This window comes from Fimicolochytrium jonesii (genome assembly GCF_025526975.1).
Source record: "Fimicolochytrium jonesii strain JEL569 chromosome Unknown EV422scaffold_7, whole genome shotgun sequence".
Taxonomy (NCBI): domain Eukaryota; kingdom Fungi; phylum Chytridiomycota; class Chytridiomycetes; order Spizellomycetales; family Powellomycetaceae; genus Fimicolochytrium; species Fimicolochytrium jonesii.
In genome coordinates, this window is record NW_026515674.1 from 184,995 (window position 1) to 211,488 (window position 26,494).

Sequence of the window (26,494 nt, forward strand, 5' to 3'; positions counted from 1 at the left end):
ATCTGTAAATTATGCGTAGGCATCAAAGATGAAAGATTCCACATGAACCTCACTATGGAAATGATGATGATTTCAACAAACGACGAACCGATGAACCATACCGCTCGATGAAGATTGCAGTTTACCTCTCCAAACTATTGCTGAAGTCATCAGCGGCCGTGAGATTCGGTCCGGCAAGACACAGACGTGGGTCTGCTCCGCACCTCCCTTCCGTATTGCATACCTCGGTATGCGGACATGTCTGTGCGTGCAAGCCTCTCCCCATGTTATGCGAAATATACCGTCCTCCTGCAAAGACCATCTGAACCTTCACTGCAAAATTCGGCGTGACAGCCGGCTGCGATGCAAGTAACCAATGCCCCATGAGTGGCGGGGCTATTGGCCTACCAGCAGCGACCGGCAATCCCTATCGGCACACCTCCCAACCGCCCACAAGAATAATCGCCCAACATCCTTAGCGTTTTCATACTACCTTCTTCAAAATCGGCGCAGTTTGTTTCTGGATTTCTAATTTCCGTGAGGTTTTATCCACCGGCCATAGCTCAGCTGGAAGAGCATCAGACTGTAACGCAACTAGCAATCTGGGTGTCCCCAGTTCGATCCTGGGTGGCCGGACGTTGTTTTGGTGTCGAGGACTTCCCTTCATTTTCACTTCTTTTGTGTGAAACCTGCAGGTTTTTTTTTGGTGTTTGTGGTCTTTGAGAGCCGCTCGCGACGCGTTCGCTCCTGAGGACGGGAAACGTAAAAATGTCGAGTTAGGGCGGATCGTCTCCTGGTTGTCGGGTTTTCTCGGTGGAAAAGTCGAATTGCGCTTTAGCCAAAGTGCAGGGTGCGTCTCCCTGTTTGAATGAGGCAAGCTATGTCCATACCATTTGGTATGGATTCAAGAAGGGGGATTGGGCTGCCATCCTTCTCCCGAATGTCACCAATAAGCACGAACCACTGGAAACTCGGTATCCAGAACTCTGAAAAAAATGCTATATATATACGTAACGCAAGCTATGACAAACGCTCAAAGCTAACATCAAGACCGGTAAAGAAAAGCTCTATGGGGCGCTGTGAGGTGGATCAACGAGGGGTGAAAAGCAGCAAGATATGTGTATGTAGTGGAAGAAGGAGGGTGCTATGTGAAACTGCAGAAACGGGTGGATGATGGAAGAGGCTTCTAGACCGAAACCTTGAAGGGAAATGTGGGAGTCGTGAATCTAAGCCTGACGACCGCCACGGGTAGACCTCCACTTGCCCTCTCCAATCCGCGGCGGGCCGGCAGGAGCTCCAACAGGCGGCGGTGTGGCAGCAGCAGGGGGTGCAGCATTCGCATTGTCACCTCCGGACTGTGTCTTGAGGGCCTCACGTTCACGCCAGCCCCCAGCGGCAGCGGGGACGACTTTAGGTCGCTCGGCGCGGTCCTTGTTCTCCTCATCGAATCGGCTGCCTTCAGACGCGCGGAAGGACGAGGGGCGGGATGCGAAAGATTCACGGGGAGAGTCACGGGGAGAGTCGCGGGGGGTGCCACGGTCGGAGTTGAGGGAGCCGCGGGATCCGAAGGCGGAGCCGGGCTGCGTGTCGTCTCGTTCGCGGCGGGTCCATTTGTTGTCGGAGGGGGGTGTATCGCTGCCGCCACGACGGACGGGAGGCACGTACTTGGAGGGACCTCCGGGGGCGGCCGCGGTGGTGGCGGTAGGTGCAGCGGGGGCAGCCTCGTCCCTGGGGGTTCCCGCTCGGCGCCAGGTGTCGGGACCAGCGGCAGCTGCAGGCGCGGGTCGGCGCCACTTGTCTTCAGGAGCAGCGGCGGGGGTGGCGGCGGCGGCGGGTGCTTGCTTGGCTGCCAGTTTGGCCTCAATTTCGGCTTCCCTCTCACGCTGCTTGCGCGCAATCTCGTCGAGTCGGCTAAGGAAACGACAACTACCGTTAAATTTTGCGAACGTTGGGCTTTCGCGGGTTTCGTCGCACATACCTTCTGTTCTCCTCGGCTTCGGCGCGACGGGCAGCTGCTCGTGCAGCAGCTTCTTCAGCAGCGCGGGCTTCCTCTGTTTAGAGGAACGCATTGATGAGCAAAATGCTCGATCATCCAACAAGCAATTACCTCAGCCTACCTTCGGCACGGACACGCTCCTGCTCAGCAAGGATCTCCTCCTCCTCAGCCTCACGCTGACGACGAATACGCTCCTCTGCCCTCTCCCTCTTAACCTGCTCAATCCTCTTGATCTTCTCAGCCGCAATTCTCCGCTCAGACTCAGCGCGGATCTCATCAAACTCAGCCTTCCTCTGAGCCTGGAGCTGCTCCTTAAGCTCATTGTAGTCACCAACCATACGGCCCATACGAGACTTGAGCTTGATGGCTTCCTCGTGCTGGATCTTGGACGCGGCAAGCTTGGCCCTCCAAAGGGCCTGGTGGGCAGCCTTGTCGTTCTTCTTCTGCTCCTCGTAGTCCTGGGCGAGGAGAGGGATCTCTTCCTTGCGGAAGGCACGGACAGTGTGGTCAATCTTTTTGCTGACGGCCCTGAGCTTGTTCTGCATCTCGCGCTTCTCCTTGTCGAGCTGCTCGACTTGGAGCTGCATGAGCTTGGTGGTGTCGAGGCCCTCGAGATCCTCGGCATTGACCTTGACCTTCTTCTCCTTCAGGTCTTCGGCGAGCTTGGCAGCGAGCTTAGCGGCTTCCTGCTTCTGCATGTCGAGACGTTGCTGGAGCATACGGTCGGCTTCACGCTTCCTGGATTCCTCCTCGACGCGAATCTTTTCGAGTTCCTGCTCAGTCTCAAGACGCTTCTTCTTGGCCTCAGCCTGGGCCTTCTCCTTCTGAGCATTCTCGTTCAGGCGGATCTCGTTCTTCTTCTCGATCAAGAGCCTCCTGGTAGCCGTGTGCTTGCGCTCCTCCTCCAAGCGCTCGATGACGTCCGCAAAGGCTTTGGCCTTAGCCTCCTTCTTGATCTGGATGAGACGCTCCTCAACGGGGAGGATCTCGCTGGTCTGGCCAATCAAGGCAACAGCAGTGTGGAGACGCTTAGCGAGGCGGGTCAACTGAGTCCGCATTTGCTCTGAAGGCAAGGCCTGGAGCTGAGGTCCCTCGGACATGCTGACCTTGGCGGTGGCAAACACATCGGTCTCGAAGGTGAGGGTCTGCGTCTGGTGGTTGAGGCGAATGTTGAGCTCGCCCTTTTTGCAGCCGTTCATGATGAACTTTTCGATCTGGTGGGCGCTGTAGTTAAAGGGTTCGGGGAAAGCGGCAAGCTTTACCACAGAGTCCATCTTCACGGTGGTGTAGACCTGCGACAATTGCTGCAAGAGACGGGTCAAGATGACCTGGTGAAGGGGCTCGACGTAAGCGGAGAGATCCTTGTCCTCCTGGAGCTTGGGGAGAAGATGGGCGATCTTCTTGGTGATGGAGAGCGGGTGGAATTGCACTTCCAAAATCTGGTGAAGCTCCTTCAGCTCGGGGCTGACGCGGGAAAGGATGACCTTGCTGAGGGCGTCCTTCAAGAGAGACTCCCTGGTGGGAGCGCGAACGACGCGGAGAAGGTTGGCCAAACGAGCGGTTTTGGGCTTGCTGTCATCTGCGTCGGACTGGCCAGCACGGGTCTTTGCACTGGTGATGATAGGGATCGCAAGCGCGGACATCAGGACCATAGAAGCCAAGCGAGTGTGCTCCTCCTCTCCCAGGTTCTTGTTGAGACGGACGGTGGCGTAGTACTTGTTCAACGCAGCAGCGTGGAACAGGTAGTTCTGACCGACCGAGAAGATTTTGGAGAGCTTCTCGTAGTACGTAGCCATCATGATGGCCTTTGGCGGCTTCTTGGCCATGCCAAGCAAGTTGTGGATGTCCTCAACGGAGCGGAAAGCCTCCTGCCACAATTGCAACTCGGTAGCGGCATTCAGCTGCTGGAAGCGGGTGTCGAGGTAACGCTGGAGAGTATCGGGCTCGTTCAAGTTGATAGAGTGCGCCTGGTGAGAGTATTTGGCGGCAGTAGACAAGTGCAAACGGAGAAGCTCGCAGAGACGACGGAACTCGGTCTTTCGGGTATACTTCAAACAGAACTGGAAAGCCTGCGAAGCGACAGACTGGTAAGGCAGCTCCAACCTGGCGTTGTTACGCAGAATGTCCAAAGCAGTCCTATAAGCCTCCCACAGAAACTTCAACCAGGGCGTGACCACTTCACGGTCCGTTCGGTCCTTGTCGACATCGGCGCTGACGGTGCTGAGAATGATCGACTCTGGGGTTTCCGAAGCCTCCAAATCCTCCACATTGTCGACAGTCAGCTTTTCAGCTTTCGCCTGGGCCTCGGCAACTTTCGCCTCCGAAAGCTCGATGAATTTTTTGATCACAGACTGACAAACATAAGCGTTAGCTCATAGCTCAGGCCTCACTGTCCCTTTCTTTGCTCCTCCAGGTTACTTCGATAGCGTACCTCAATACTTGAAACCGTCGTATTCTGCGATATGTTCTTGTACTGATGCAGACCCTCCTTAGCTGTCTTTCCTTTACGCAAGTTGACGGACAGCTCGACAAACTTGTGCATAATGGGTTCGAGGATCGTAAGCGGGGTGGACCTAGAACGCTTTGACATGACAATGTCATGGAGCAAGGTCAAAGCCGCACCGGGCTGGGACACGGCGATAAGATCTACACAACATGAGAGAATCCCAGTCAGGATCAGCCGTTGGAGGCGAGAGTGGCGATCGAAAGTGAAATAGACACATACCGTCGGCCCTCTTGAGAGCATTCTCAGGCCTGTTGTAGAACCTGGACATGATGGCAGATGGGTTGTTGGTGGATTGGGTTTGGGTGGTGGTAAGGAACTTCTATTCTCCCCCGGTCACTACAAGAGGAATAGAAGGTTGCGGAAGGAAGCGATCTGCTGCGAGAGGCCGTTGAGGGAAAGGTGAACCGGTTGGCCTCTGTGGTATGTCGTTGCGGAAGACCCGAAGTTTACGGTATTCTCCGATGCTTGACGAGCAGCTGGCCAGACGTTGTGGGCAGCGACCGCACAGGCAGAGCGAGGGTCGAGAAAAAAGTGTCAATCCGCAGTCACGTGACACGTCGCGCTTCAGGCCATCCCTAAACGAAAAGGAAGGAAGGATAACTGACACCAGAACTGACACCAAGCATTCTTTCTTTCTGCCAGCGCCTTGCCCCCAGAGTCCTTGCCAAAGCCTTACCCCATCCGTAGCGCCCCGGCCAGACCTGCACACGTACTACTACAGCTGATCCCATAATGTCTCTCACCAAACTGTCACACACTTTTGACGTCGTCCAGAAGTATCAACACGATGCGGCGTTCATGAACGTTGTCGCTGAACGTCCTGGGATCACCTTGAAGAATATTCAAGGAACGGGGGGCTTCAGCTCAGCGTCCGAGTGGGGGTTCCAGTATTGCTCCGCTCTCAAAGCGCATGCCATCGTTGCAGACGACGTATGGGATGTAGTACCCCTGGAGTTCCGTCCCACCGAGGAGGGTAAGCCAGAGCTAAGTTCGCTAAGCTCTCAAATGCAGGATATGCGTTTGACATACCGTCTGGCTTTTTTTTCCCGGGTTTAGAACTCGAATTCGCACGACCCTTCTTTGAATTGAACAGGTCAGAGATTCGGGAGCATGACAGGCAAAAGCAGTATTCTTTCGCCATACGGTCGCTATACCGAGCACTTTCGCTCGTATTAGCCTTCTCGTCCGCTGAGAGCGTGGCCTCCCAGGAATCACAGGAGAGCACGAAGCAAGACAAGGATGAAACCGTAGTCGTGAATTTTCTCGATCGCTACTTGGACTTTGTGATCGAGCCCTTCGAAGACGCCGGAGCGTTGGATGGAACGCCCATGAGGGTGGAGCTTAGGTGAGACGGAATACGACAATGACGTTTGGGGTTACGGGCCATGTCTCCATTGGGGTTATTAGGCAATAGTTGCGTTATTGATATATATGGGAAACGCAACTATTGCCTAATAACCCCAATGGAGACATGGCCCCCGGTTGGATTCATATGGCATAGGTGCTGACATCCCCTCCAGACCCCAACCTTTTGTTGAGGGTGTCTGGTTACGTGGTGTCAAGGTGCCGTGTAGGACGGATGGAACTGTGTCCGTCGCCATCGCAAGCGGGAAAAAATCCACAAAGACTCGCACGCAGCCTGCCCTCCTTCTTGAGTGTAAGCGTTTTGTACACAAAAAGACGGATGCGAACATTGTTGGCCAATTGGCCGCCGAATTGATTTCCATGGCACAATCTGGGCGAGAGCAGAAAGTCCATGCAGATCCTGAGGTAACCTTCGCCCAGTCTATCGTTTACCGGAAACCACCCTACTCATTCTCGTACACATTTAGCGTTTGGAATCCTCCTTCATCACCGCCATGCACAGATCATCTCCGCGGCGTTTTCTCCCGGTTACCTCGACAAACTTGACCGTCGAGAAGAAATGGTTGAGAGCGATTTTTTGGCAATCAAAGCTACCAAAGCTTTTCATATGGGACTGGGCGAGGATAGGCTGAATTTCACATCTGCCTTGATTGCGCTGGTAAAGTATCTGGTGTCGGGCAGAGCTCGTATTGGGAGGCTGGACGAGCTGCAACCCCTTTCAGGGTAGGTATCCTTATTTAGGGGGCCTCAAAAGAAACCCGTCACAGGCCCGTGAGAGAAAGTCCGACAACGAGCTTGAACTTGAGTGAGGCGTCTGAACGAGACACCTGAAGAAGGATGCTCAAGATATCCATGTTGGAAGCCACGTACGAGCCTCGAGGTCTTAACGCTTCATTTTTGTACGTAGTTAAAGGTATAAATTTCATCATCAAGTTACCATAACCCGGTGCTTTCAATGAGCCTCGAGTCGGTTCTTCTACTCGCATGTCTCTTGCTTCGAGATCTCCCGACTTGCCCTTCCCTCCATAAACCAGAAAAAAACTCAGCTTTCTATGTCCATCTACACATCCGCTCCACGCATATGTCGCCTCCCCTATAATACTTTCCCTCCAAATGCCAGTGGGCCGTAACAATGTTCAAACCGTCTTGGCCAAAATTTTAGCAAACTCCTTCCCCTGCCAATTCGCCACCTGCAGCTCCTTAGCCGACGGCTGGCGCGATCCGTCCCCGCCCGCGATCGTGCCCGCGCCGTACGCGCTCCCGCCGAGCACTTCGGTGTTGTCGTTCAAGATCGGGCAGGAGTAGCCTGTTAGAAATGATAGTAGCGGGCTGATGAGATTTGGGAATGTGGGGATTCGACGGCATTGTAAGCGAGTGACTTACCGAGAGGCACATAGAGGATACCGTGGTGCACGTAATGAGCTGCAAATAGAAGGAGAACTACCGGTCAGCGGTAATGTACATGATATCCATCGCGATGTCTCGAATCTGCCGATTCTCACCAAGGAACGTCAAACTCGTCGTCTCCTGGCCCCCATGCTGTGTAGCGGTCGTATGGAACAGACCCCCGTATTTGCCAACCAACGCTCCGACCTGCCACAACCCTCCCGTAGAGTCCCAGAAAGCCTTGATTTGCGTGGGCGCGGTGCCGTATCGCGTACTGCATTGAGAATCCCCATAAAACCAAGGAAAGAGTGAGCAATGACATCCCACATTCCCGATCTCACGAAAGCAATCCCAAAACTTACGGCAACCCAAACAAAAACCCATCAGCCTCCGTCAAATTCTCAGCCGTAATAACAGGCACATCCGCAATCGCATCCAGATTCGCATGCATCTTCCCCAACACGTCCGCGCCAAGCGTCTCCGGCACCCGCCACAACGTCGCCTCGCCGCCCGCGGCTTCAATCCCTTTGATGATCTCGTCCGCGAGTGTTTTGGTGTGGCCCCAGGTTGTGTACATCACCACGTAGATCTTGGGTTTGCGGTGAGGGGTGGGGGTCAACTCGGTGGTGGTTGTGGCCGGCACATCTGTGGCTGTGGTAGCAGAAACCTCCTCCGCCGGCGGGTTGGCAGTCAATGCATCCCTCGCTTGCTCCCCATCTTGCGCCGTCGTAGTCCCGCCCTCTACATGCTCGTCCTGCGCTTTGACCTCCTCACCCACCGGAAGGGTAGCGGGGTGCACAGCGTCATGACCGCTCAGATGCTCCACACCACCAGCAGCGGCGGTAGTAGCAGCAGCGACGGCCGCCACGGACGCCTGCGCGTGGTCCTGCGTGCCTGCGGCGGCGGTGTATGCATCTGCGGCGGCTTTATTGGCGGCGTCGGTTAGGGGGTTGTTCTGCGCGTCGTCTTTGATGGAAACTGCAGAAACGTTGGCCGCGGAGCCTGCGGAAGCTGCGGCGGTGTCTGCGGCGTGTTTTGCATCGGCTGAGACGGATGTCGGGATGCTCGTCGTTGTGGCCGGTGCAGTCAGCTCCGTCACAGGATCAACCTTTGCGGCAGGTGCAGCCGGCTGCTCAACACTCGCGGCAGTAGCAGCCGCCTCCGTCTTCGGTGCAACAACAGCCTGCTCCGTCGGGGCAGCAGCTGCGTTATCTACCGCACCACTACTCGCCTCACCACCACCGGCAGCAGGCACAGCAGCCGCAGACTCATTCTTCAGATTCTTCTTCGATTTGACTTTCTTGAGCGCTTTGGATGCTTTTCCTCCCATCTTGGCGCTGCGGATTCGTTCGTTCGATCGGGTCGGGTGTGAATGAAAGGCTAGCTAATGAACTCCCCGATGCTCTCTTATATTTACTCGAGGGATCGCGGCGTAAATGGGACTCGGATAGGACCAGGGAACGAGGAGAACAGAGGCTGGCGGTTTTGACGCGCGTCGGAGCTTATGCGTTACGTGAGCACCGGTCGCCAAATCGCGTGCTCTTCCGATATCCTCTTTGTCCTGCTGAGGGAACACCAAGGAGACCCGTTGCGGGGTGGCAGTTGCAAAGCACATGCACAGTATTGATCGAAGCAAAAGGAAGACGATAAAGGGTATATATAGTCACTCAACGGGTAGATTCAGTTATCACAACGCCATGTTATAATAGCGCATTCGTTTCAGGTGTAAATTATCGGCAAAAGAAACACAACCAGACAGAACCCCTCCAAAATTACTAAAAGACTTCAATACCCAGGGGTATAATGCACCGGCCCACTAGCAGCCCTCAACAACGGCCGATCACTCCTCGCCTCTTCGTCTCCGAACCCGGACATCGTAAACTCGCTCTGGGTGCGGCGGGGGTCCGCGTACAGGGCTCCTGGATGCGGATACGATTCTTGCGGTTGTTGGTGTTGGTGTTGAGTCGCCTCCTGATTATTGTAACCGCTCTGAACGACAGAAGGCGGGATAGTTCCATACGCAGCAGCAGGCGACCGGTGATGTGTCGGCGGCGTGATCCCGCCCTCGATGCCTGCGAAGGGGAGTCCGCCTTGCTTCGGAAACCGGGGCGGCTGGGCGGAAGAGGATGTGGACGTCAACCCCAACAGAGCTTTGAGGTCGTTAGCTGCTTGTTCCGTATCTATTCTCGACGGCGACTCGACGGATGTGGGGGTGCGGGTCTGTTTGGACGGGGAAGTGTGGTTGGCGCCTACCGCTTTGTTGCGGTTTCTACCTGACCCGGAGCCGGCTGTTAAGGGCGATGCGGACGAGGGGCCCGAACGGTGGGAGGACGCGGTTTGGGCTGTGCTGATGGGGTCCGGGATGGTTTTCCCTGGTCCACCACGTACACTGTCCTCATTCGCTGCTTTCCGGGTCTTCCGCGGCTTGGCGGTTGCGACCGATGGCCCCGATGAAACGACCGACGCAGCCGGCGATCCCAGCGAGAGTCCACCAATGCCCAGAATCGACTTCAGCTGGTCGGCCGCGGATGACTCCTCCGGCCGCGTGAAACTGGGTACGCGTGCGGGCATGGGTGGTGGTGCGTATGCGTTTGCCTGTTGTTGTTGCACCTCGGGTCCGCCGTAAGCAGGAGGTCTCGATGCGGTGGGTGTTGGTCCTGTCCCGCCGCGCAGAATGTCCATCAGCAGCTGCTGCTTGTCTGACTTGGTGGGCGGAGCGGAAGGCGCAGGGTTGTTGGGACGGAACTCGAACGATGGTTGAGGGTGCAGCGTTGCGGGTGGTGTTTGGGCGTAGTACGGTTTCGGGGCGTCCGTGCTCTCCCCGCGGCTTTGAACGGGCGGGTGTTCGAAATGCACTCCCGTTGGGGGTGGTGGGGCAGATGTGGGAAAGCCATTGGACTGCATAGCTTCGGGCAGCGGTCGGAAACTCGGATGTTGGGGAGGCGTGGGCAAAACAGGCATCTGGTTTCCTGCCCCGTATTGAGACGTGCTTTGACCGCTAGAACCTCCAAACAGATCCGAGCTGCTGCCTTTCGTCAAGATGTCGAGCAGGGACTTTTTGTGGGCTTGCTTATCCAGCTGACCCGGGTGTGGGGGAAGATTGTCATACGGATGAGTCGCGCCAGAATTTTGTCCGTAGGAGGGAGCTAAGTTCTGTACGCCTCCAATGAACGGCGAGGACTGAGCACCGGGGTACGTCGATACAGGCCCAGATGTAAATTGCACCGTTGCCTGAGACGCGTATGCTCCCGGCTGTTGCGAATAGGTAGTCCTCGTTTGACTGAAGGATGCTTCCGAGGGCATGGGGAAGCTCTGAGGGGCGAAAGATGCCGCCGACGTGCCCATCGCCGGATTGCCCGTCGCATGCACTGTACGCACGTCGGCTCCACCGCCAGATCCAAACCCACCGATCCCAATAAGGTTTTTGATCGACTGAGCTGCTGCCAACGGGTCCATGGCCGGAAGCGGTGCATGATGCACGGGTATCTGTTGCGTCTCCACGAACTCCGTCACAGTATGAACGACGCTCTTGATGACCGGAATACCCGCCCCTTCAGCACCTGACTTTCCGCCAGTATCCGTGCCTTCCCCTTCGCTGTCGGTGCCGGTATTGTAGCCCATAACGACAGCCAAGTGGCGGTCGTTCCGCCCCTTTCCTCTCTTCTTTGCCGACCGGTATTTTGCCATCCATTGTCGAAGGCCACTCACGAATGCGGTGACCATATAGAACTTGTTCCTCGGCCCATTCTCATCAGTGATTGGAACTTTGTTCCAACCAGGCAGATCGTTCAGTCTATGCCATCGGATATCCTATCGCATTAGGAGTTAGTTTTCTATGCCTCCCTTTTGAGAGAATCTTTCCCGATCGCTTACCCCTATCTCCTTCCGAGTCTGGGGCACGAACACAGTAGCCTCGGAAATGCCGGTCAAAATGTATAGCCTGATCCGCTGCCCCTTGATCGTGCGTTCCACATACTCGTTGACTCGCTGATACGGAGTAATATCGAATCCCGTCTCTTCAAACACTTCGCGGGCTGCGCAGGGAGCTTCCGGCTCATCCTTGTTGATTTTGCCTTTCGGGAAGCCCCATCCTGAACTCGCTTTCCATCCTTTTACCAGCAGGACCTATGGTAGTGGATGATGGTAAGCACTTCGCACAACCCAAACAGTGACCGACAAGTACAGTTGATCCATACCTTATCCATCTTCTCGTTCAATATAATAGCGCCACACACAGGCACCCTAACTTTATACTGCATGAAATTCTGAAAAGCGGTCTCATGGTCATGCGCCCATCGATGAAGCAAAGGACAGTGGCGGAAGAACTGCGCGCAAAAGTTCTTGAGCGAGAACGAAGGCAGGCGCGGGTTCTCCTCGCGGACGAAATCCTCGTAGAACCAGTGGGCTTGCTCGATTTGGAAACATATTCGTTCGACGGAGGAGAGCTCTTCTTCGGGGACGTTGATGATGAAGCGACTGAGGGGAGGGGAGTGTCGGGGGGTGGTTGAAGTGCTTTAGTAGGGGCTCTCTTAGGTAGTTTATTCTTCCGAAACGGACTTCCATCTGGGGGGGGATGACGAGCACGCGGGCTGCCGAACGGTTTACCTTTGCAAGTCGTCCAGGACGTCCTGGAACGACAGGTTCTGGAAGTACATAGGAGTCCTTGAGGCGGTTATGCGTTCGGAGCGTATGATATGTTTGGGTATTCAGTCGTGGGAACGAGGGAAGAGGTTTCGGGTGCCTGTCCTGTGTGCCGATGGTGGGAGCAATGCAGAGCACTGGGAGAAAGGGGAGAAGCTGGGAAGAGCGCACGTCTCCGGCTGGACATTTCCAACCGACCCATTACCTGCGTTGCACCATCGAACGGACATATCCCAGGGCCTCTTCCAGAGTAACAGTGAGGCCTATTCGCAGTGCTCTACGAATTAGTCTCTTATGCCGCTCAAGGCATCCCGCCCCGTCTCCGCCCCAAAACCCTCCCGGAAAAAACCACCACCAGACGTCCAACCCTTCGGCGCCGTCAAACCCAAACGAAGATCCCCTACCACCCCCCCACAGCCGGCCATCCCACTCGCCCAACGTCTCAATCCCTCCAATACCATCCCGCGAAAGTCATCAATCACGTTAACATCCCTCCCATTCGAACTCCTCCTCTGCATCCTCGAATTCGTGCCAAACATCTACACCCTCGCCCCAGTATGCAAACGATTCCACGCGGCAACGAAACACTTTCCCGTGCATGCAAAGCTGCTGCTGACGCTAGGGCCGACGGAGAGTAGATTGCCCGATACGGTGTTGAGCGATGTGGGGTTGACGAACGCGCGGGATCTGCCGGGGAGGCCGGGGTTGGGTGGGAGGCCTGTTGCGTTGGATGGGGATGAGGGGGCGCCGTGGACGTCGTGGCTGGTGAATGCGCAACCGGATTTGCGACCCATGACGGTGGCGGCGATTATGAGGGATGTGGAATCGCGGCTTGGGGAGAAAGTGGGAAGGAGGGTGAGGGTATCGCTTGGGAGGGTGGAGATCGCAACACGAAGCGTGCATCACAGTCTGGATGCCGCCGAGGAGCTGCTGCTCAACCCCATCGCATTGGATCTTCTTTCTCCTGTCCAGTTGCAGTCACTGACGATCCACAACCCCCCATCAACCGTCCTTTCATCGCTCCCCAATATCCACGCCCTAACCCTCCTCGACCTCACCGACATCCACACCGAACTCGACCTTTCCCTCCTTTCCACCGACCTCTTCCCCACCCTCCACCACCTCCACCTGCGCTCCGACGGCCGCCTTCACGACCGCACCACCATCGCCGCCGCCTCCCTCCTCCCCCTAACACACTCCCCAAACATCCAAACCCTCCACTTCGAAGGTCCCTGGCTCCAAGGCCTCCTCAACGACCCCCCAGCAGCCCTCTCCATCCTCTCCACCCTCCAAACCCTCACCTCCCTCCAAATCGACTTCGACCCCCGTCTCCACTCCCCGCACATCGCAACCATCATCAAACACCTCCCAAACCTCACCTCCCTCGGCCGGCTCGGCTTCACCGACCGCCCCTTCTGGCGCATGTTCAAGTCCGGCGACGGCGCGCATATATCCGGTACACTCACCCTCGGATCCCGCAAACAGGCCTACGAATCCCCCTTCGTCAAACTGCCCAACACCTTCTGGGACGACCTCGCCCTCGGCCTCCTCCTCGTCTTTCCCAACACCCACCGACTGGTTGTCTGGCTCGGGCTGCGGTCCTCCGCGGCGGGGCTGTTGGCGGTGCTGAAGCGCGTGAGGATGGGCGGGGTGAGCAGTGATCCCGCCAGGAGGTGCAGGCTGAGGGAGGTGGTGGTGTGTGAGGCGATCGATGTGGGGGATCTGGATGCGGCGCGATGGAGGGTCGAGGTGGGGAAGGGGGTGAGGGTGGAGGTTAGGAGTGGGGGCGAGGAGGGCGGGAGGGTTGTTAAGTTTGGCGGGTGAGATGTGGGATGAGTAGGCGGTTCCTTTTTTTTTTTTTGGAGTGGTGTTTTTTGTGTATATATGTAGTTCATTTTTCGGGAAAAAATGAAAACATATCAAGACATCCAACATATTGAAACGAAGGCCTGTCGACCTTTCCAGTCTTTTGGGGGGTATACGGTATGTTTTCCTTTTTCGTTCGTATGTACAAATCAAGGCAAAATGGGGGAAGATGAGAGAGGTCGGGTCATGTCCTTCCCTACATGGAGCGGGCGGGCAAGTCCCGCGTAGGATTTTGCTATCAGGGGACTACAGGTATAAGAATGTTCGACAGCCCCCCTCCCATGGTGGATGCGACGGGATATGTGACGGGGCATGCGGGATGAATGTTTGTCACTCCGCACGCGTACAAGGCCTTTCCCAATTGCCCCTCGCCATCCTGTATCGACGCCGGTCACATCAACGCAAACAACTCCACCATCAGATCCCGCCTCTCGGTCGTCCTCACCCACTCCCTGAAGCTCTCCCTGTGCTTCAGCTTCGCAATGTTCTCCCTCACATAGCCCAAACACGCGGCCTTCAGGTCCTCGCTCGCGCTCGAATACACATCCGCCAGCTCCAGGATGTCCAGCGCGACGTCCAGCGTCAGGTCCTTCTCGAGGATCATCGCCGCGACGTATTTATGGAGGGCGGACAACTGGTATCGGTCCGCCAGGCGGATGAGTTCCGAGCGGGATGGGAGGGTCTGCGGTTGTGTTTCGGGGGAGAGGCGGCCGGTGTAGAGGAACTCGAGCATGCCGCGGACGGCGGCGGGGGAGAAGTCGCGGATCTCGACGATGGAGGGTTGGTGCGGGGAGTCGAGGGAGAAGGATTCGCGGAGGCCCGAGGAGAACATGGTGGAGAAGTAGTCGGAGCGGGAGGCGAGGATGGCGCGGTGGGCGGGGATGGTTGTTGGGATGTGGTGCGAGTGGTGGGGGGAGGCGTGTGGGGACATGGTTGTTGAGCGCGCCGCGGGGGTGGTGGAGGCGGGGGCGCTGGGGCCGCTGGGGGCGCTGGGTAAGTGGGGCGTGACTGTGGTGGGCGTTGGGGTTGTTCCTGCCATTTGGAGGGATGCGGTGCTGGAGGATGTGGAAGACGGGCGAGGTGTGGGGTTGGTTGGGTCGCCGGTTGATGAGGGCTGGTTCGCTGTCGCTGGCCTGGCGGCATCGCCGGCGTTGAAGTCGATCGGGTCGTGGTCCATCTCCATGTCGTTGTAGTGTCTCTCTTCCTCTGCTGCTTCCCGCGCATGCGCCTCCGACTCGTACATGGTACTGTTCGCATTGGTCGTAGTGGTGGAAGATCCGTCGCCGAACTGCGTCTCTTCAAGCTGGGCCACCCCATCTTCATCCAAGCTTTCCTCGTCGCTTTCGGTTGCAACAGAGTGCCCGTGTCCCAACAACCCAGCTTTCCCATGCATCCCCCCGTGTTCCGAATCCAGAACAACGAATTTCACGTCCGCCAACCTCCAACTGAACAGCAGATTGCCCGAGCTAGGCAGATCCTTCGTTCTACTCTCAAGCAACCCGACCAACTCTGCCTTTTGCTGCCACACCACCTCGGCCTGCACCACGACGGTCCCATCAGACGTAGCCGCTTCCGCGATCCTACTCAACGGCAGAAGCGCAGCCCAACCCCAACTCCTCGGATGGCTGAAACCCTTCCCGAACCCCTCAAGACCATCGGGCTCGCGTTCCTTCATGACGACAGGCGTCCGCGAGTCCTTCCTCATGACGGACAGTCGGAACGATTTGATGGCGCGCGACCAGTGGGCGTCGCCGAGCTGTTTTTCTTGATCGGTTTTGACGACATCGAGGAAGAGACCCATGTGCGTGTCCCGTGTTGCGCCATGGCCTTCGGGGTACAGGGAGAGCTCCCAGGTGCAGACGGCGGGGCCGAAGACGGGGGAGGTGAGTTTGTTGGTTTGGCGGCGGAAGTTGGGGATGGACCACGTGAGCGTTGCTTGGACTTCTTGAAGCATGATTCGAGTGGGTGATGTGACGATGAAAGTGGGTTGAACGTTTGGAAGAAAGTGGCCAGCGGCCGTATTTATCCTCGTATGGGGATGAAGAGGCGATCGCCTTTGTGCTAAATGGAGCAGTGTTCCTCTCACTCCACGGGGTCAGACTGCGGCTTGCAGGACTGGTTTCGTTCACCGAGTACTGTACTCGTCTCGGCTAGACAGTGAGTGAGGGAGTGGGGGGGGGGGGGGGGGCAGGCTCCAGAGTACGGTTTATCTAGTAGGGAGCGGGCCAGTGGAGAACCTTCTATAGAGTTGGCAGGTGTACAGACTACGTCGTGGGGAGCGGTGCAGGGGTTATAGTTTCTGGAGTGCTGTGCAGAGTGCTGTGGAGCGAACGAGCGAACGAGCCACGCGGTGGGCGAAGGGTTCGAGAATCGACAGGCGGGAGAGGAGGGGAGCACTCCTACTGTCACTCTGGAGTGCACTCGGGAGAACGCACCACCCGCCACAGCGGCATAGGTGCTCCTAGTATGCTGCCCCCACCGCCTTCCTCTACAGCACTCGGTCCTCTTGCCTTCTCGGAGCAGCTGCGGCCATGGTCGCCGCCATCACAACGGGTCTCAAGTCTTTCATATCAGCCCTCCTGCAGCCAGAACACAACCACAACAACGAACGGACGCACTCTCTAGACAACACAATACCCCAAAACACACTACAACAAGAGCAAGCAGAAGAAGCCATGCCTCCAGAAGGCTCCCAAGAACCGCCAGGAAGCGACAACGCTGAGGGACCTCGGGAACCGGTGGTGCACGCTAATGGGTCATTTCACATGGTCACTTGGAGAGGTGCTCAACGTATGTTTTCTGGTCGCTTCAAATGCCAATGGTCAAGCGCCAGTAGTCTGACTCTCTGCCTTGTTCTTACCTCCCCCGTTCTCCACTTTCTGCCCACGCCACGAAAACACGTCTGGCCATCTTAGACAGAGCGGAGATCTTAGACCGACGGAAAGCCGCGACTCACGGCGACGACTACGAGTACTATGTCCACTTTAGCAACTGTGAGTTTAGCATTCATCCAGGGCTGGATGTTGCATTGATCTGAGAGGGAAACATAAGATTGACGGGGATCAGCCGCATCCTAGATGATCGACGACTGGATCAATGGGTTCTGGGCAGTGCGATCGAACCGGAGGAGTTAGAGGGAGCGATACCTGACACAAAGCCTGGGAAGAAGGAGGATGCGGCGGCGGATAAGGCACCAATGGATGTAGAGGCACCGCCCAAACCAGAGGGGGAAGACACGGTAGCATCAAGACGACCGAAGCGGAAAGCCGCATCAATGGGGCAGGTACGGCATACATATAGATGAGGGAACCCTATAGTCAATATATCTCACCCCCCAATCCCCACCAGACAGACCCCACCACCGCCCCCTCCCTCCACACCGACCCCCACGCCCACGCCGACGACGACACCCCCGACACCCCCAAAATCCGCAACATCGACCTGGTCGTGTTCGGCCGGCACCTGATCAAACCATGGTACTACTCACCGTACCCGGACACGCCGCCACTACCGCCACCTGCCGCGACGAATGTGAATTTACATCACCCGCCAAGCAATGCGAGGACGTTGTTTGTATGCGAGTATTGTTTGAAGTATATGCGGACGGGGAGGATGATTGCTTGGCACAGGGTATGTTCTCAATCACGCGTGTGTTTTTTTACGAGGTTGGGGGGAATCGATTCGACCTGACCAACGTAGCGACTGACTTTTGTCGTCCCGCCCCTCTTAGTCACATTGCAAACGAAGAAAACCACCCGGTCGCGTGCTGTACGCCAAAGGCAAGCTGAAGATCTACGAGGTGGACGGCAAGGAAGACAAGGTACATAACCCCCGCCCTCTGCCTTACCCACCTTCCACTTCCACAAACCACCTCATTCTTCCTCCAAAAAAGCTCTACTGCCAAAACCTCTCCCTCCTCGCCAAACTCTTCCTCGACCAAAAAACCGTCTTCTACGACATCGAACCCTTCCTCTTCTACATCCTCACCGAATCCTCGTCGCCATCCGCCTCACGCTCGTCAGCGGACGCATCAGAAGGCGACGCGGTCGTCGGCTACTTTTCGAAGGAGAAGGTGTCCTTTGACGGTTACAATCTGGCGTGCATACTGGTCCTCCCGCCGTTTCAGAGACGCGGGTTTGGGAGGATGTTGATTGAGTTTAGTACGTCTTACGTTTGAACTACCCCCCTCACGTCCTTCGTAACCCACACCCCCGCCAGTCCCCCCATTGAATTCTCACCCCCGCGCCTTGTGATATCAGGCTACGAACTCTCCAAACACCAGCACCGCATCGGCTCCCCCGAAAAGCCGCTCTCGGACCTCGGCCTCGTCGGGTACCGATCCTACTGGGCGACCGTCCTCGTCGACCTGTTCCGCAACAACGTCGGCGTGTCCGTCAGCGTGCGGGACGTGAGCGTCATGACGAGCATCTGCGAGGAGGACGTGGTCGATGCGTTGGGGAGTATGGGCTTGTTGAGGTGGTTCACGGACGGCGGGGTTTGGTGAGTCCTCGGTATTGGCGACTAGGCGGTTGTTGAGCGGGGGGCTGATGAAATTATTTTTTGTGTTAGTATACCGGAATCGGCGATCAAGGCCTACGTGCATGCGCATAGACTGAAGGCGAATATGCGCACGTTGGATCCGAGGTGTATCGATCTGACGCCGGCGTGAAGTGGGAGTCGCGTACCCCCCCGAACCGAAAACGAAAGAACGGCTGCTGCTGATACCATCCCCCCCGTCCCCCGTCCCCCCGCCGCACGCGTTCTTCTGTATATACGGTATTGGTGGATAGAAAGAAATCAATAAGTCGTTTTGGCCGACGTGAATGTACTGTGTGATGGAGTTTGCGTCGTGTCTATTGTGTATATGTATATGCTCCAGCGCCTCTCGGCATGGTCCAGCCACGCCCACCGTCCCTGTTCCCGATCCAAAAACCGCCGCCCCAAAAAAAAAAACCCAGCCGTGCAGCATCCACACGGAATCGCCCCAACTCAAATCAACTCCACCCCACAACTCCACAACGCCAACGCCAGGGGCGCCACACCCGTCACCGCCTCAAACCCAATCACCCCAAAATCCGCCTCCTCGCCCACCGCCGGCACGCGTGTCCCGTCCGCCCGTGGCGGGGTGAGGTACAGCCTGTACGCAACGAACAGCCAATACGTGGTTGCGACGAGGAGGGCTACGCCGGCGCAGAGCGTGGCCCGGCCTTTCGGTGTCGCCAGCCCCTTCCGGAGTGTCAGCCGCGTGGGTGGGGATAGCAGGGGGATCGCACCGGGCAGCGCGTTCCGTAACGTGGGGGAATACACCACCACGAGGGTGCCGAGTAGACTCGACAAGGCCGCGACGAACGCGATCGACACGGAGGTGTAGATGACGTCGTTGGCGCCCGGGCCCCAGTAGCCCGTCGAGATGATCCAGCGGTAGAGCGGGGTCTCGCCGGCGTCCTCGTAGAGGGTGTCGAGGCGGAAGTGGAGGAGGGAGCCCGCGACGGTTAGGGCGAGGGATTGCGGGAGGGTGAGCGGTGCGCGGGGGTGCGGAGGTGGTAGGGAGGTGGGGGATTCGATGTCTGTGGCGAGGGAGTGTGATGCTTCGTCGGTTTGATCGTCCTCCTCACCAGCCACCGCCTCATGCCGCTCATCCCCGACCCCATCACACCGTACAACGCGTAGGTTCCGCAACCCGCGCCACTCTCCTACATCCGCACCACCATCCCCCCGCACCCATCGAATCTCCCTCGCGTCCAGCCACACCCCCACATGCGCCGACAACCATCCCATCGTGAGCGGGTACCCGATCGGATGGTGCACGATCTGCATGATGAATGTGCCGAGGGAGGGGAGGAGGGGGGATAGGAGGAATTCCACCAGGGAGCCGATCTAAAAGAGATATGTCAGTGGGGGGTCGTTGGGAGAGGGGAGGGGAGGGAGTGAAACGTACGTCGGGCCCGTTTGTGGAGTGGAGGACGAGGAGGAAGATGCGGAGCGGGGAGAATGCGGCGCGGGTTGCGATGTGGAGGGAGAGGCCGAGGGCGAAGGAGGTTAGGGCGTGGGCTACTGTTGAGGGCATTGTTGTTGTTGAGGTAGGAACGGCTTCCCAGGACACCTGAAAGTGGTTGACTTTCGAAGGGAGGAAAGGGAGTGCGTAACTCGTGGTAACTCGGGTTAGGGTTAGACTCAAATGGTTCACTTTGGCTGTGTAAAAGTCTTATTCTGCTGATGTCTCAAACGGATATAGAAAATGTTAAAATATTATTTTAACGATCGATTTGTGCAATATCGGTGTAGCCGAGGGACGGAATCTTATTCAATCGCAACCTGGAGCTGACTAAAGAGGTGTATGCAAGACCGCCACGAACGTACGGAGTAGAGTCTGCATACGCTCCGTGCCCAACACCATCGATCCTCATTTGCCGCCGGTAGGCTTCGAAGGATGCACAGGATATAGTTTGGTCATCTCCTGTGCGGACGGCCAGGGTCCAAATGATGGGGCTGGAGCTTCATAGATAGAGATGCCAGCTGATAACATCAATGCAGGATCGTAGACCATAGGTTGCCTCTGTACAACAGGCAAGTCTGACTCCTTGCTATGCTGAAAAGGATTTGATTTACCGGGTCCAAAGTACCTTGCCGGGTCGGAGTTGAGTTCGATGAGTTCGTCGTCCTTGATCTTCCAGCGTCCAAACGCCTCTGTCTCGAGTTGAGGTGTAGCATATGTCTTTTGCAATTCTACCTTCCATGCCTCCCATCTCTTAGTAGCATCTGTCTGACGTTCACCATCTGCCATGGTGTTGGTCGTCAAGTGAACACGGATGTTGCTGAACGATATAGAGCTAGATTGAATATGTACCGATGCAATCCGCAGGTAGACGCAGGAACCCAGCAATCCTTCGATTCTTTGGCGCTCCGTCTCCGTGACGTAGCGACAGATAGGGATCGGCTTATCACCGGCCTTCAGTTCGAAGCGCAGCGGTGGCGAATTCACTCAATTGCTCCTTTGTGTATACCGATTGCTGCAACAGCTGTCGGAGGGAGCTGCGGGATCAAGTGTTTGCACCCCCTGCTTCGCTTTGGGTATGTAGGCGAAGCCTTTCTTTCCCCAAGAGCCCTCTGCTCCTGCAATCGGACGTTCTGCGCTGTTTTTGACTTAAGACGTGGTGACAACGGTCTGAAAGGAATCGTTTGTGAAATCGGTGGGTTCCTTGCGTACGGAAAGATGTAACCCGTTATGTGCGTCGTTTTGATATGCACTCGTCAGGTTCATCCGGCGATGCCTTTCTTAAAAAAAAGGCCTAAGGACCTAGGAACCGTACAGTTTATATCTCTGAGTATGATGGAAAGGATGTTTCTTGCTAGGTGGGGAAAGCGGTCACATCCCTGATGAGCTACCCACATTTGGCCCATTCCTAGAGGCACGCCCGCGAGGGAGTGACTCACGCGTAGGGGAAGTTCGACAGCAATCCCCCTCTCTCCGTCTGTCGCTGTCAATAATCCGCCAGGAAGGGGTGTCGCTCAGCTTCCCCCCATTGAAGAAGGCCAGTAGTCCCTTGTGCGAGACAAGATAGGCCCCCGCCCGCTTCTGGTTTCGGCCGTTGGCTTCCCCAGATATTCCCACGCTCCTTATAGTAACCACAACCACTTCCTTCCGGCATTGCCCCCTTCCACTCCTCACCTCCACCAAGGTCACCGTCCCCATTCCCGGCACTCACTCACACAAAGCATCTCTACAGTTGCCAAATGTCAGGTACGTCCGCTTCTTTCCCACACCCTCAAACAAGACCTCGGACTTCTCATAGCGTGGGAAAAAAAAGAGTCCGAAAGCTTCCTCTGCCCCTTCAAGGCACCTTGGAACCTCATCTCGAGCCAAGCTGTCGAAAAGTTATTGACAGCTTCCTAACCCGCCTTTCATGGGTTTCCGCACAGCAGCTTATGAACTCAAGGCTCGGGAAGCAAGTGCAAAGTTTCGAGCATTCACTGAAAACGTAAAATTGGGGGTTTCCGGTTGTTTTAGAACTGGATTCAGCTGCACCAGACCAAACAGATACTGACAGTCCTTGGTTTTCTTCCCTATAGGCAGCGGCATCCTACGAAGCCCACCCTGCCGTAGCCCAGGATCATATTGGAGACGGAAACCTGCATAGGACTGGCGAGAATTAGTAAGTTTGAGAAACAAGGGCCGTGGGAACCTGTTCCCGAGCGACAGCGAGCCATGGTTACTGTCTGCGGCGAGCGTGCGAGGTGCAGGGTTGGTTCGGTCTGGGAGGCCGAACTCCTTCGCGAGCGGAGCGAGCCACATTGCGTCAAAGGCGCAAGACCCCTCTCACCGCACTTCTTAGCGAGCCTAGCGAATACCAAAGGCGCAATGCTGCCCTTGCTCAAGTGTTTGCTGATAGGTGGGCGATGGTTGAAGGATGAAGGTCGGATGCGTTGGTGGTTGTTGATGGATGGATTGATGGTTTTCGATCGGGTGAGGGATTGGTGGACATAGATGGGAACCTCACACATATCTTTTTCTCGCACATTACCCTTCCCAGTCGTCCATTGCATTACACCGACTACAACGTCAGGACAACAGCAAAGTTCGACTTTGGTGGCAATCAACGACCGACTCTACGTGGGGGCACAGCCATGCCAGCACCTTACATGGACAAGCGCGCTCTCAACGCCAGGAAGGCAACCTTCGTCTTTCAGCCTCCAGGACCAGCGCAGGTTTTCGTCCAAGGAAAGCCTACGGACGCGCCTCCTGCCGCCATCGTCGGAGTTACGGACACCGCAACCCGCAGCGCCGTCTCCCGGCCTGCAAGCAATGTGACACCGACTAAGGCTGGAGTCGCCCCGACCAGGGCACCTCTCGCAGGCGTGCAGAGTACTGGTTCGGCCGGAATAGCATCTGCCATCGCCAACCATGGGGAGGCCCACACGTTCATCCGGGGTCAAGAAGTGACTGCTGGCATAGCGGTGGCGCCTGCAGCGCTGACTGCCAACAAGACTGCTACAAGCCAAGGTAGCACGCGAACAGGCGAGATTTCTATTGTGGGTGCGCATCAACGAATGATAGACGCACAGAGGCAAGGAAGCGTTCAAGCCAATTCACTCCCCAAGCCCCACCCAAGCGTAGTCAACAAGCCCTCGAATCTGCCACCAGCGAGTCAAGATCAAGCCGCTGCTCCTCCGAAGCCGGCCGTGACAACGCCGCACAAGCCCATCGCAGGAGCTGTATCGAAGCCAACCCCACCAAAGCCTGCAGCCACTGCTCCCGCAAAGCCAGGCCTCTTCGTGATTGCGGACGCGAGGCCAACCCGGGTCAAGGCAAATGAACCACCTGCAGCAAACCACCAGGAGGCAAAGAAGCAGGAAAGCGCCACCATGGCTAAGGCGGAACAACCAAAGGAAGCGCAACTTGTCAGTCAAGTACCTCGTACCACAGGCCCACCATCTCAACCTGAAAAGACGACTGGTGTTGCAAACGGCGCCCTTCCTATTTCGTCGGCAGCCGCCAAAGCACCTCCTGAGCCCGTCAAATCTGCTCCCGTTGAGCAATCCAAGTTCGTACCGGCAACCAAGTCCACTACGTTCAAGCCGCAGCCCACCCCCAACAATGTCGCCCCACAGCAAAATGAACAGCCGATCCCGTCGACTCATGCCCCACGAACGGCAAATGACGCGGCTGACCATTTGGCAGACAAGCTCGCTGCAACGTCTTTGGAGAGTCCAGCTCCGGCTACCAACGCGACGGAAAATTGGGATGTGTCCCCAACAAACGCTGCCCCTGAAAGCCAACCGACCGACTCTGGTGAGAGCGGGGTTTCGTTCGAGCTCAACGGGACGGGATCATCCTCCATCGCACAGCCGTCCATTGAGGAGCTTGCCCAGACGTCAAAGACCAAGGACAAGCCAAAGCAGGAAGTACCACCCTCCATTCCCACACAGCCCATCGTCGAGGTTGCCTCGGCATCAGAAGCACCCGAAAAGCCCAATCATGAAGCCGAACGCGTGCCAGTCCCTTCGAATGTCAAGCCCGATCAAGCTTCTGCCGAACCCGCTGGCCCGGCCATGGCTGCCGCTGTCGAACCCCAAGGCGATACGTCGACCACCAGTCTTTGGGGCAATACAAACCAGTCTTCGATTCTCCTTCATACGTATCATTGGACAACAACCTATGGGCTCAGTACCAAGCAGCGATGCCGGTTCATCAATTTTCTCAAGCAGCCAGCGCTGCGACGTCACTGTGGGACCCGAACGCCCAGCAGCAACAATGGGCCAACCCTTATGCCGCCTTCTCCGCTCTCAACTACATGCAGCAGCCGGCTCCGCCAGGAACACAGCAAGCCTTTATGGGCATGAGTGGTCCTCCAGGGGCTCAACAATACGCCGGCCTCTGGGGGGCCCCACAGAACATGTACCAGCAGACCAGCGCTTTCCCATTGTGGATGGACCCTTCGGCCGCGCAATACCAGCAAGCAGCCATGGCCAACCCCGCGGCAAACGTAGCACCGCCCGCGCCCGTCCAACCGGCCAGTGTGGTTGCTGCTGCTCCACCCGCGGCTACGCCGGCTTACCCCCCTCAGGAGAAGATCCTCGACGCCGACTTGAGGTCCATTGAGCGCGACGTGGAGGGCCATTTCGAGGTCCCGCTGTGCGTCAAGACGAACGCGGGGCTCATTTCGTTTACTGTCCATTCTGATGATCCGTCTGCTTGGACTACCATCAAGCATCTTTGTGCTGGTGAGTTTTGGGGGTTCTCTATCGCATGAAAGTGAAGAATCCCTTTCCATTTAAAGACATATCACTCAACATCTTCCGATCTCTCTCTCTTCCCTCCATCAGAGAAAAACATCACACAATTCGCCGGCATCCTCCACGCAAAATACAAAGAGCGCAAAGCGGCAGTATTCGCATCCCAAAAAGCGGCGTAAACAAAAGAAAAAGAGACAGAAAGAACCTCCTCGACCAAGAAGAAACGGCAGATCTTTCCCCTCGCACCCCGTTCAAAGGCGTACTATTCCCATTCAATCTCATACCCCTGTTTATGTAACGTTTTTCTTTTCGTTCCCTCGGCCTGCTCCGCCCCCACTTTGAAGCGATGCGTACATACATTCTCTTATTTGTGGGTGGATGCGGTGCGTGAGTGGTTGCGGCTTTTTCTTTTCTTTTATTTATATAAGCAAAGATCCCCTTTTTATGTCCAAACATTCTGACGTGAAAACGCGGGATTCTCGAGTTGATGGCGATGTAGGTATGAGAACGACAAATGTTTCCAATTCTCTGAGATACACGTTCGCGCAAAAGCTCAGGAACACCCAGACAAAAAGGGGAACAAAAGGGGGATCGCACCGGGACGGATTCAGACCCCCTGCGCCGTAGACTACACCTAGCCTTTCCTTCCTATCTCCCATCCCCCCCTCGCCTTCTCTCCCAGGCACATGCATCAACACATGTTCTGCTTTCTGTGCGGCTTCGATAACCCGACTCTCTGTTACGTGTACTACATGAAACGAACAGAGGGGGAATGTGGGGAATGTTGGAGCAGCAGGAATCTATTTGGATCCGAGGGCTTTGGCGAGGTCCTGTTTTCAAGCCGAATGGCAAGACCGGGGGGGGGGGGGGGGGGGGGGTAACGAAATCAGAGACAGGGTTTTGGTTGTATGCGACTCGAAAGGGTTCGGAGAGCCAAAAACGGAACGTACAGCCAAAGCCTCCTTCTTCTTCAACCTCGAGTCCTCGACGACGCTCGCGGTGTCGTTGCCGCTGGCTGAGAAGTCGGATTCCCATTCGACGAGGGTTGAGTTGTCCTGAACGTCATGTCTTGTTAACAATCGCAGGGACATGTGGTGGGTGGGGGGGGGAGCACTTACGTGTGTGACTTTACGCAGACGGATGGTGTGGATCGCGGCGGCCGAGAGCACGGCCGGGGTGCTTTCGATCAGCTCGTAGGTGATGAAGAAGGAGAGGTCTGTTTGGTGGGGGCGTGGTGGGGATCATGGGTTAGAAGTGGGGGTTTGTGATATCTGTTTTGGATCCGTCTTGATGCGCATAGGTTTCGTGCGGGCGCGCCCCATGCCTGCCCCATCCATCACATTAGCAACTTACCGGACAACTCAACGATCTGCGGAAAGGAATACACGTCAGTCAGTCGGCTCCAGAGATAGCTACGGACGACGAGACGCGCGAGTCCCTTACCTGGTACCTCTGCACGGTGCCGTCCTTGAAGCTGACTTTGCGCTGGGACCCGACTGTGAGGCGGAATTTGAGATACCGTCAGTCAAGACAAGACGAGACGAGCAGCATCCGTATGTACAGTACGCGTCGTGGCGAAGCCATTAACCATCACAATGTTGAAGACGATGTACACCAATCGCCGGGCGATCCGCTTCCCTACCAGGAACCACCCCCAACCCAGACCAAAGCCTACCCACCTTCACCAGCCGCCCCGCCCTCGACAGCAGCAGCATCCTTCACGGCGCTCGTCCAGAACTTAAAGTCGGCCGAGCGCACATGGCGCCACACGGTGGCGATGGGAGCGGAGAAGACGCGGGATTCGATGACTCTGGTTGCGGAGCTCATTGTTGCGGGGACGATATTCGGTTCTGGAATGATTTGGTTGACGTCGGTTTGGGTTTGGGATGCGGTCGGATGTGATCACGATGGGTTCTGAAGATGGGCAAGTGGTTTATTGCGCAAGTTGGAAAATGTCACGTTTGGATTGCGCAAAAGTCATTCACCGCGATGTTCTCATGTTGCACTCGTCCAGGTCATTG

The 26,494-nt window shown here is 56.4% G+C and overlaps 9 protein-coding genes and 1 non-coding gene across 10 annotated transcripts; 4 read left to right on the forward strand and 6 right to left on the reverse strand.

The window, feature by feature from the left end:
* Window positions 1-531: 531 nt before the first annotated feature.
* EV422DRAFT_t58 lies at window positions 532-615 on the forward strand. Its single transcript has one exon. It is a non-coding gene; the product is annotated as a tRNA-Tyr (tRNA).
* A 291-nt stretch (window positions 616-906) lies between these two features.
* Window positions 907-4,968, reverse strand: EV422DRAFT_577515 (uncharacterized protein). Its single transcript, XM_053073259.1, has 5 exons — window positions 4,701-4,968; window positions 4,407-4,621; window positions 2,097-4,326; window positions 1,958-2,030; window positions 907-1,890 (listed from the first exon to the last, which is right to left on the reverse strand). The coding sequence occupies exons 1-5, from the start codon at window positions 4,747-4,749 to the stop codon at window positions 1,206-1,208; spliced, it is 3,252 nt and encodes a 1,083-aa protein (XP_052926730.1). The 5' UTR covers window positions 4,750-4,968; the 3' UTR covers window positions 907-1,205.
* A 132-nt stretch (window positions 4,969-5,100) lies between these two features.
* On the forward strand, window positions 5,101-6,761 carry EV422DRAFT_523945 (uncharacterized protein). Its single transcript, XM_053069955.1, has 4 exons — window positions 5,101-5,454; window positions 5,538-5,826; window positions 6,002-6,251; window positions 6,314-6,761. The coding sequence occupies exons 1-4, from the start codon at window positions 5,214-5,216 to the stop codon at window positions 6,476-6,478; spliced, it is 945 nt and encodes a 314-aa protein (XP_052926731.1). The 5' UTR covers window positions 5,101-5,213; the 3' UTR covers window positions 6,479-6,761.
* EV422DRAFT_613490 (NAD(P)H:quinone oxidoreductase, type IV) lies at window positions 6,591-8,147 on the reverse strand (the record flags this gene model as incomplete). The annotated part of the gene is made up of 5 exons (XM_053073910.1): window positions 6,591-7,152; window positions 7,230-7,268; window positions 7,349-7,506; window positions 7,595-7,877; window positions 8,105-8,147. 5 exons carry the CDS (start codon window positions 8,145-8,147, stop codon window positions 6,983-6,985), a joined length of 693 nt encoding a protein of 230 aa, XP_052926732.1. The 3' UTR covers window positions 6,591-6,982.
* Window positions 8,148-8,755: 608 nt separating this feature from the next.
* EV422DRAFT_523949 (uncharacterized protein) lies at window positions 8,756-12,026 on the reverse strand. Its single transcript, XM_053069956.1, has 4 exons — window positions 11,838-12,026; window positions 11,429-11,708; window positions 11,106-11,357; window positions 8,756-11,042 (listed from the first exon to the last, which is right to left on the reverse strand). Exons 1-4 carry the CDS (start codon window positions 11,885-11,887, stop codon window positions 9,018-9,020), a joined length of 2,607 nt encoding a protein of 868 aa, XP_052926733.1. The 5' UTR covers window positions 11,888-12,026; the 3' UTR covers window positions 8,756-9,017.
* On the forward strand, window positions 12,027-13,697 carry EV422DRAFT_618917 (uncharacterized protein; the record flags this gene model as incomplete). The annotated part of the gene is made up of 1 exon (XM_053074050.1): window positions 12,027-13,697. Exon 1 carries the CDS (start codon window positions 12,168-12,170, stop codon window positions 13,695-13,697), a length of 1,530 nt encoding a protein of 509 aa, XP_052926734.1. The 5' UTR covers window positions 12,027-12,167.
* Window positions 13,698-14,130: 433 nt separating this feature from the next.
* Window positions 14,131-15,693, reverse strand: EV422DRAFT_494680 (uncharacterized protein; the record flags this gene model as incomplete). The annotated part of the gene is made up of 2 exons (XM_053067762.1): window positions 14,131-14,719; window positions 15,113-15,693. The coding sequence occupies 2 exons, from the start codon at window positions 15,691-15,693 to the stop codon at window positions 14,131-14,133; spliced, it is 1,170 nt and encodes a 389-aa protein (XP_052926735.1).
* A 381-nt stretch (window positions 15,694-16,074) lies between these two features.
* Window positions 16,075-18,555, forward strand: EV422DRAFT_523954 (acyl-CoA N-acyltransferase). The gene is made up of 8 exons (XM_053069957.1): window positions 16,075-16,529; window positions 16,655-16,732; window positions 16,817-17,022; window positions 17,088-17,369; window positions 17,470-17,559; window positions 17,632-17,899; window positions 17,999-18,239; window positions 18,309-18,555. The coding sequence occupies exons 1-8, from the start codon at window positions 16,271-16,273 to the stop codon at window positions 18,406-18,408; spliced, it is 1,524 nt and encodes a 507-aa protein (XP_052926736.1). The 5' UTR covers window positions 16,075-16,270; the 3' UTR covers window positions 18,409-18,555.
* EV422DRAFT_523958 (uncharacterized protein) lies at window positions 18,556-19,865 on the reverse strand (the record flags this gene model as incomplete). Its single annotated transcript, XM_053069958.1, has 2 exons — window positions 19,678-19,865; window positions 18,556-19,616 (listed from the first exon to the last, which is right to left on the reverse strand). Coding segments are annotated over exons 1-2 (1,012 nt in total), but the record flags the coding sequence as incomplete, so codon positions are not given.
* Window positions 19,866-25,101: 5,236 nt separating this feature from the next.
* Window positions 25,102-26,487, reverse strand: EV422DRAFT_398128 (uncharacterized protein). Its single transcript, XM_053066920.1, has 6 exons — window positions 26,153-26,487; window positions 25,917-25,969; window positions 25,827-25,842; window positions 25,592-25,689; window positions 25,424-25,528; window positions 25,102-25,303 (listed from the first exon to the last, which is right to left on the reverse strand). Exons 1-6 carry the CDS (start codon window positions 26,298-26,300, stop codon window positions 25,274-25,276), a joined length of 450 nt encoding a protein of 149 aa, XP_052926738.1. The 5' UTR covers window positions 26,301-26,487; the 3' UTR covers window positions 25,102-25,273.
* Between the last annotated feature and the right edge of the window lie 7 nt (window positions 26,488-26,494).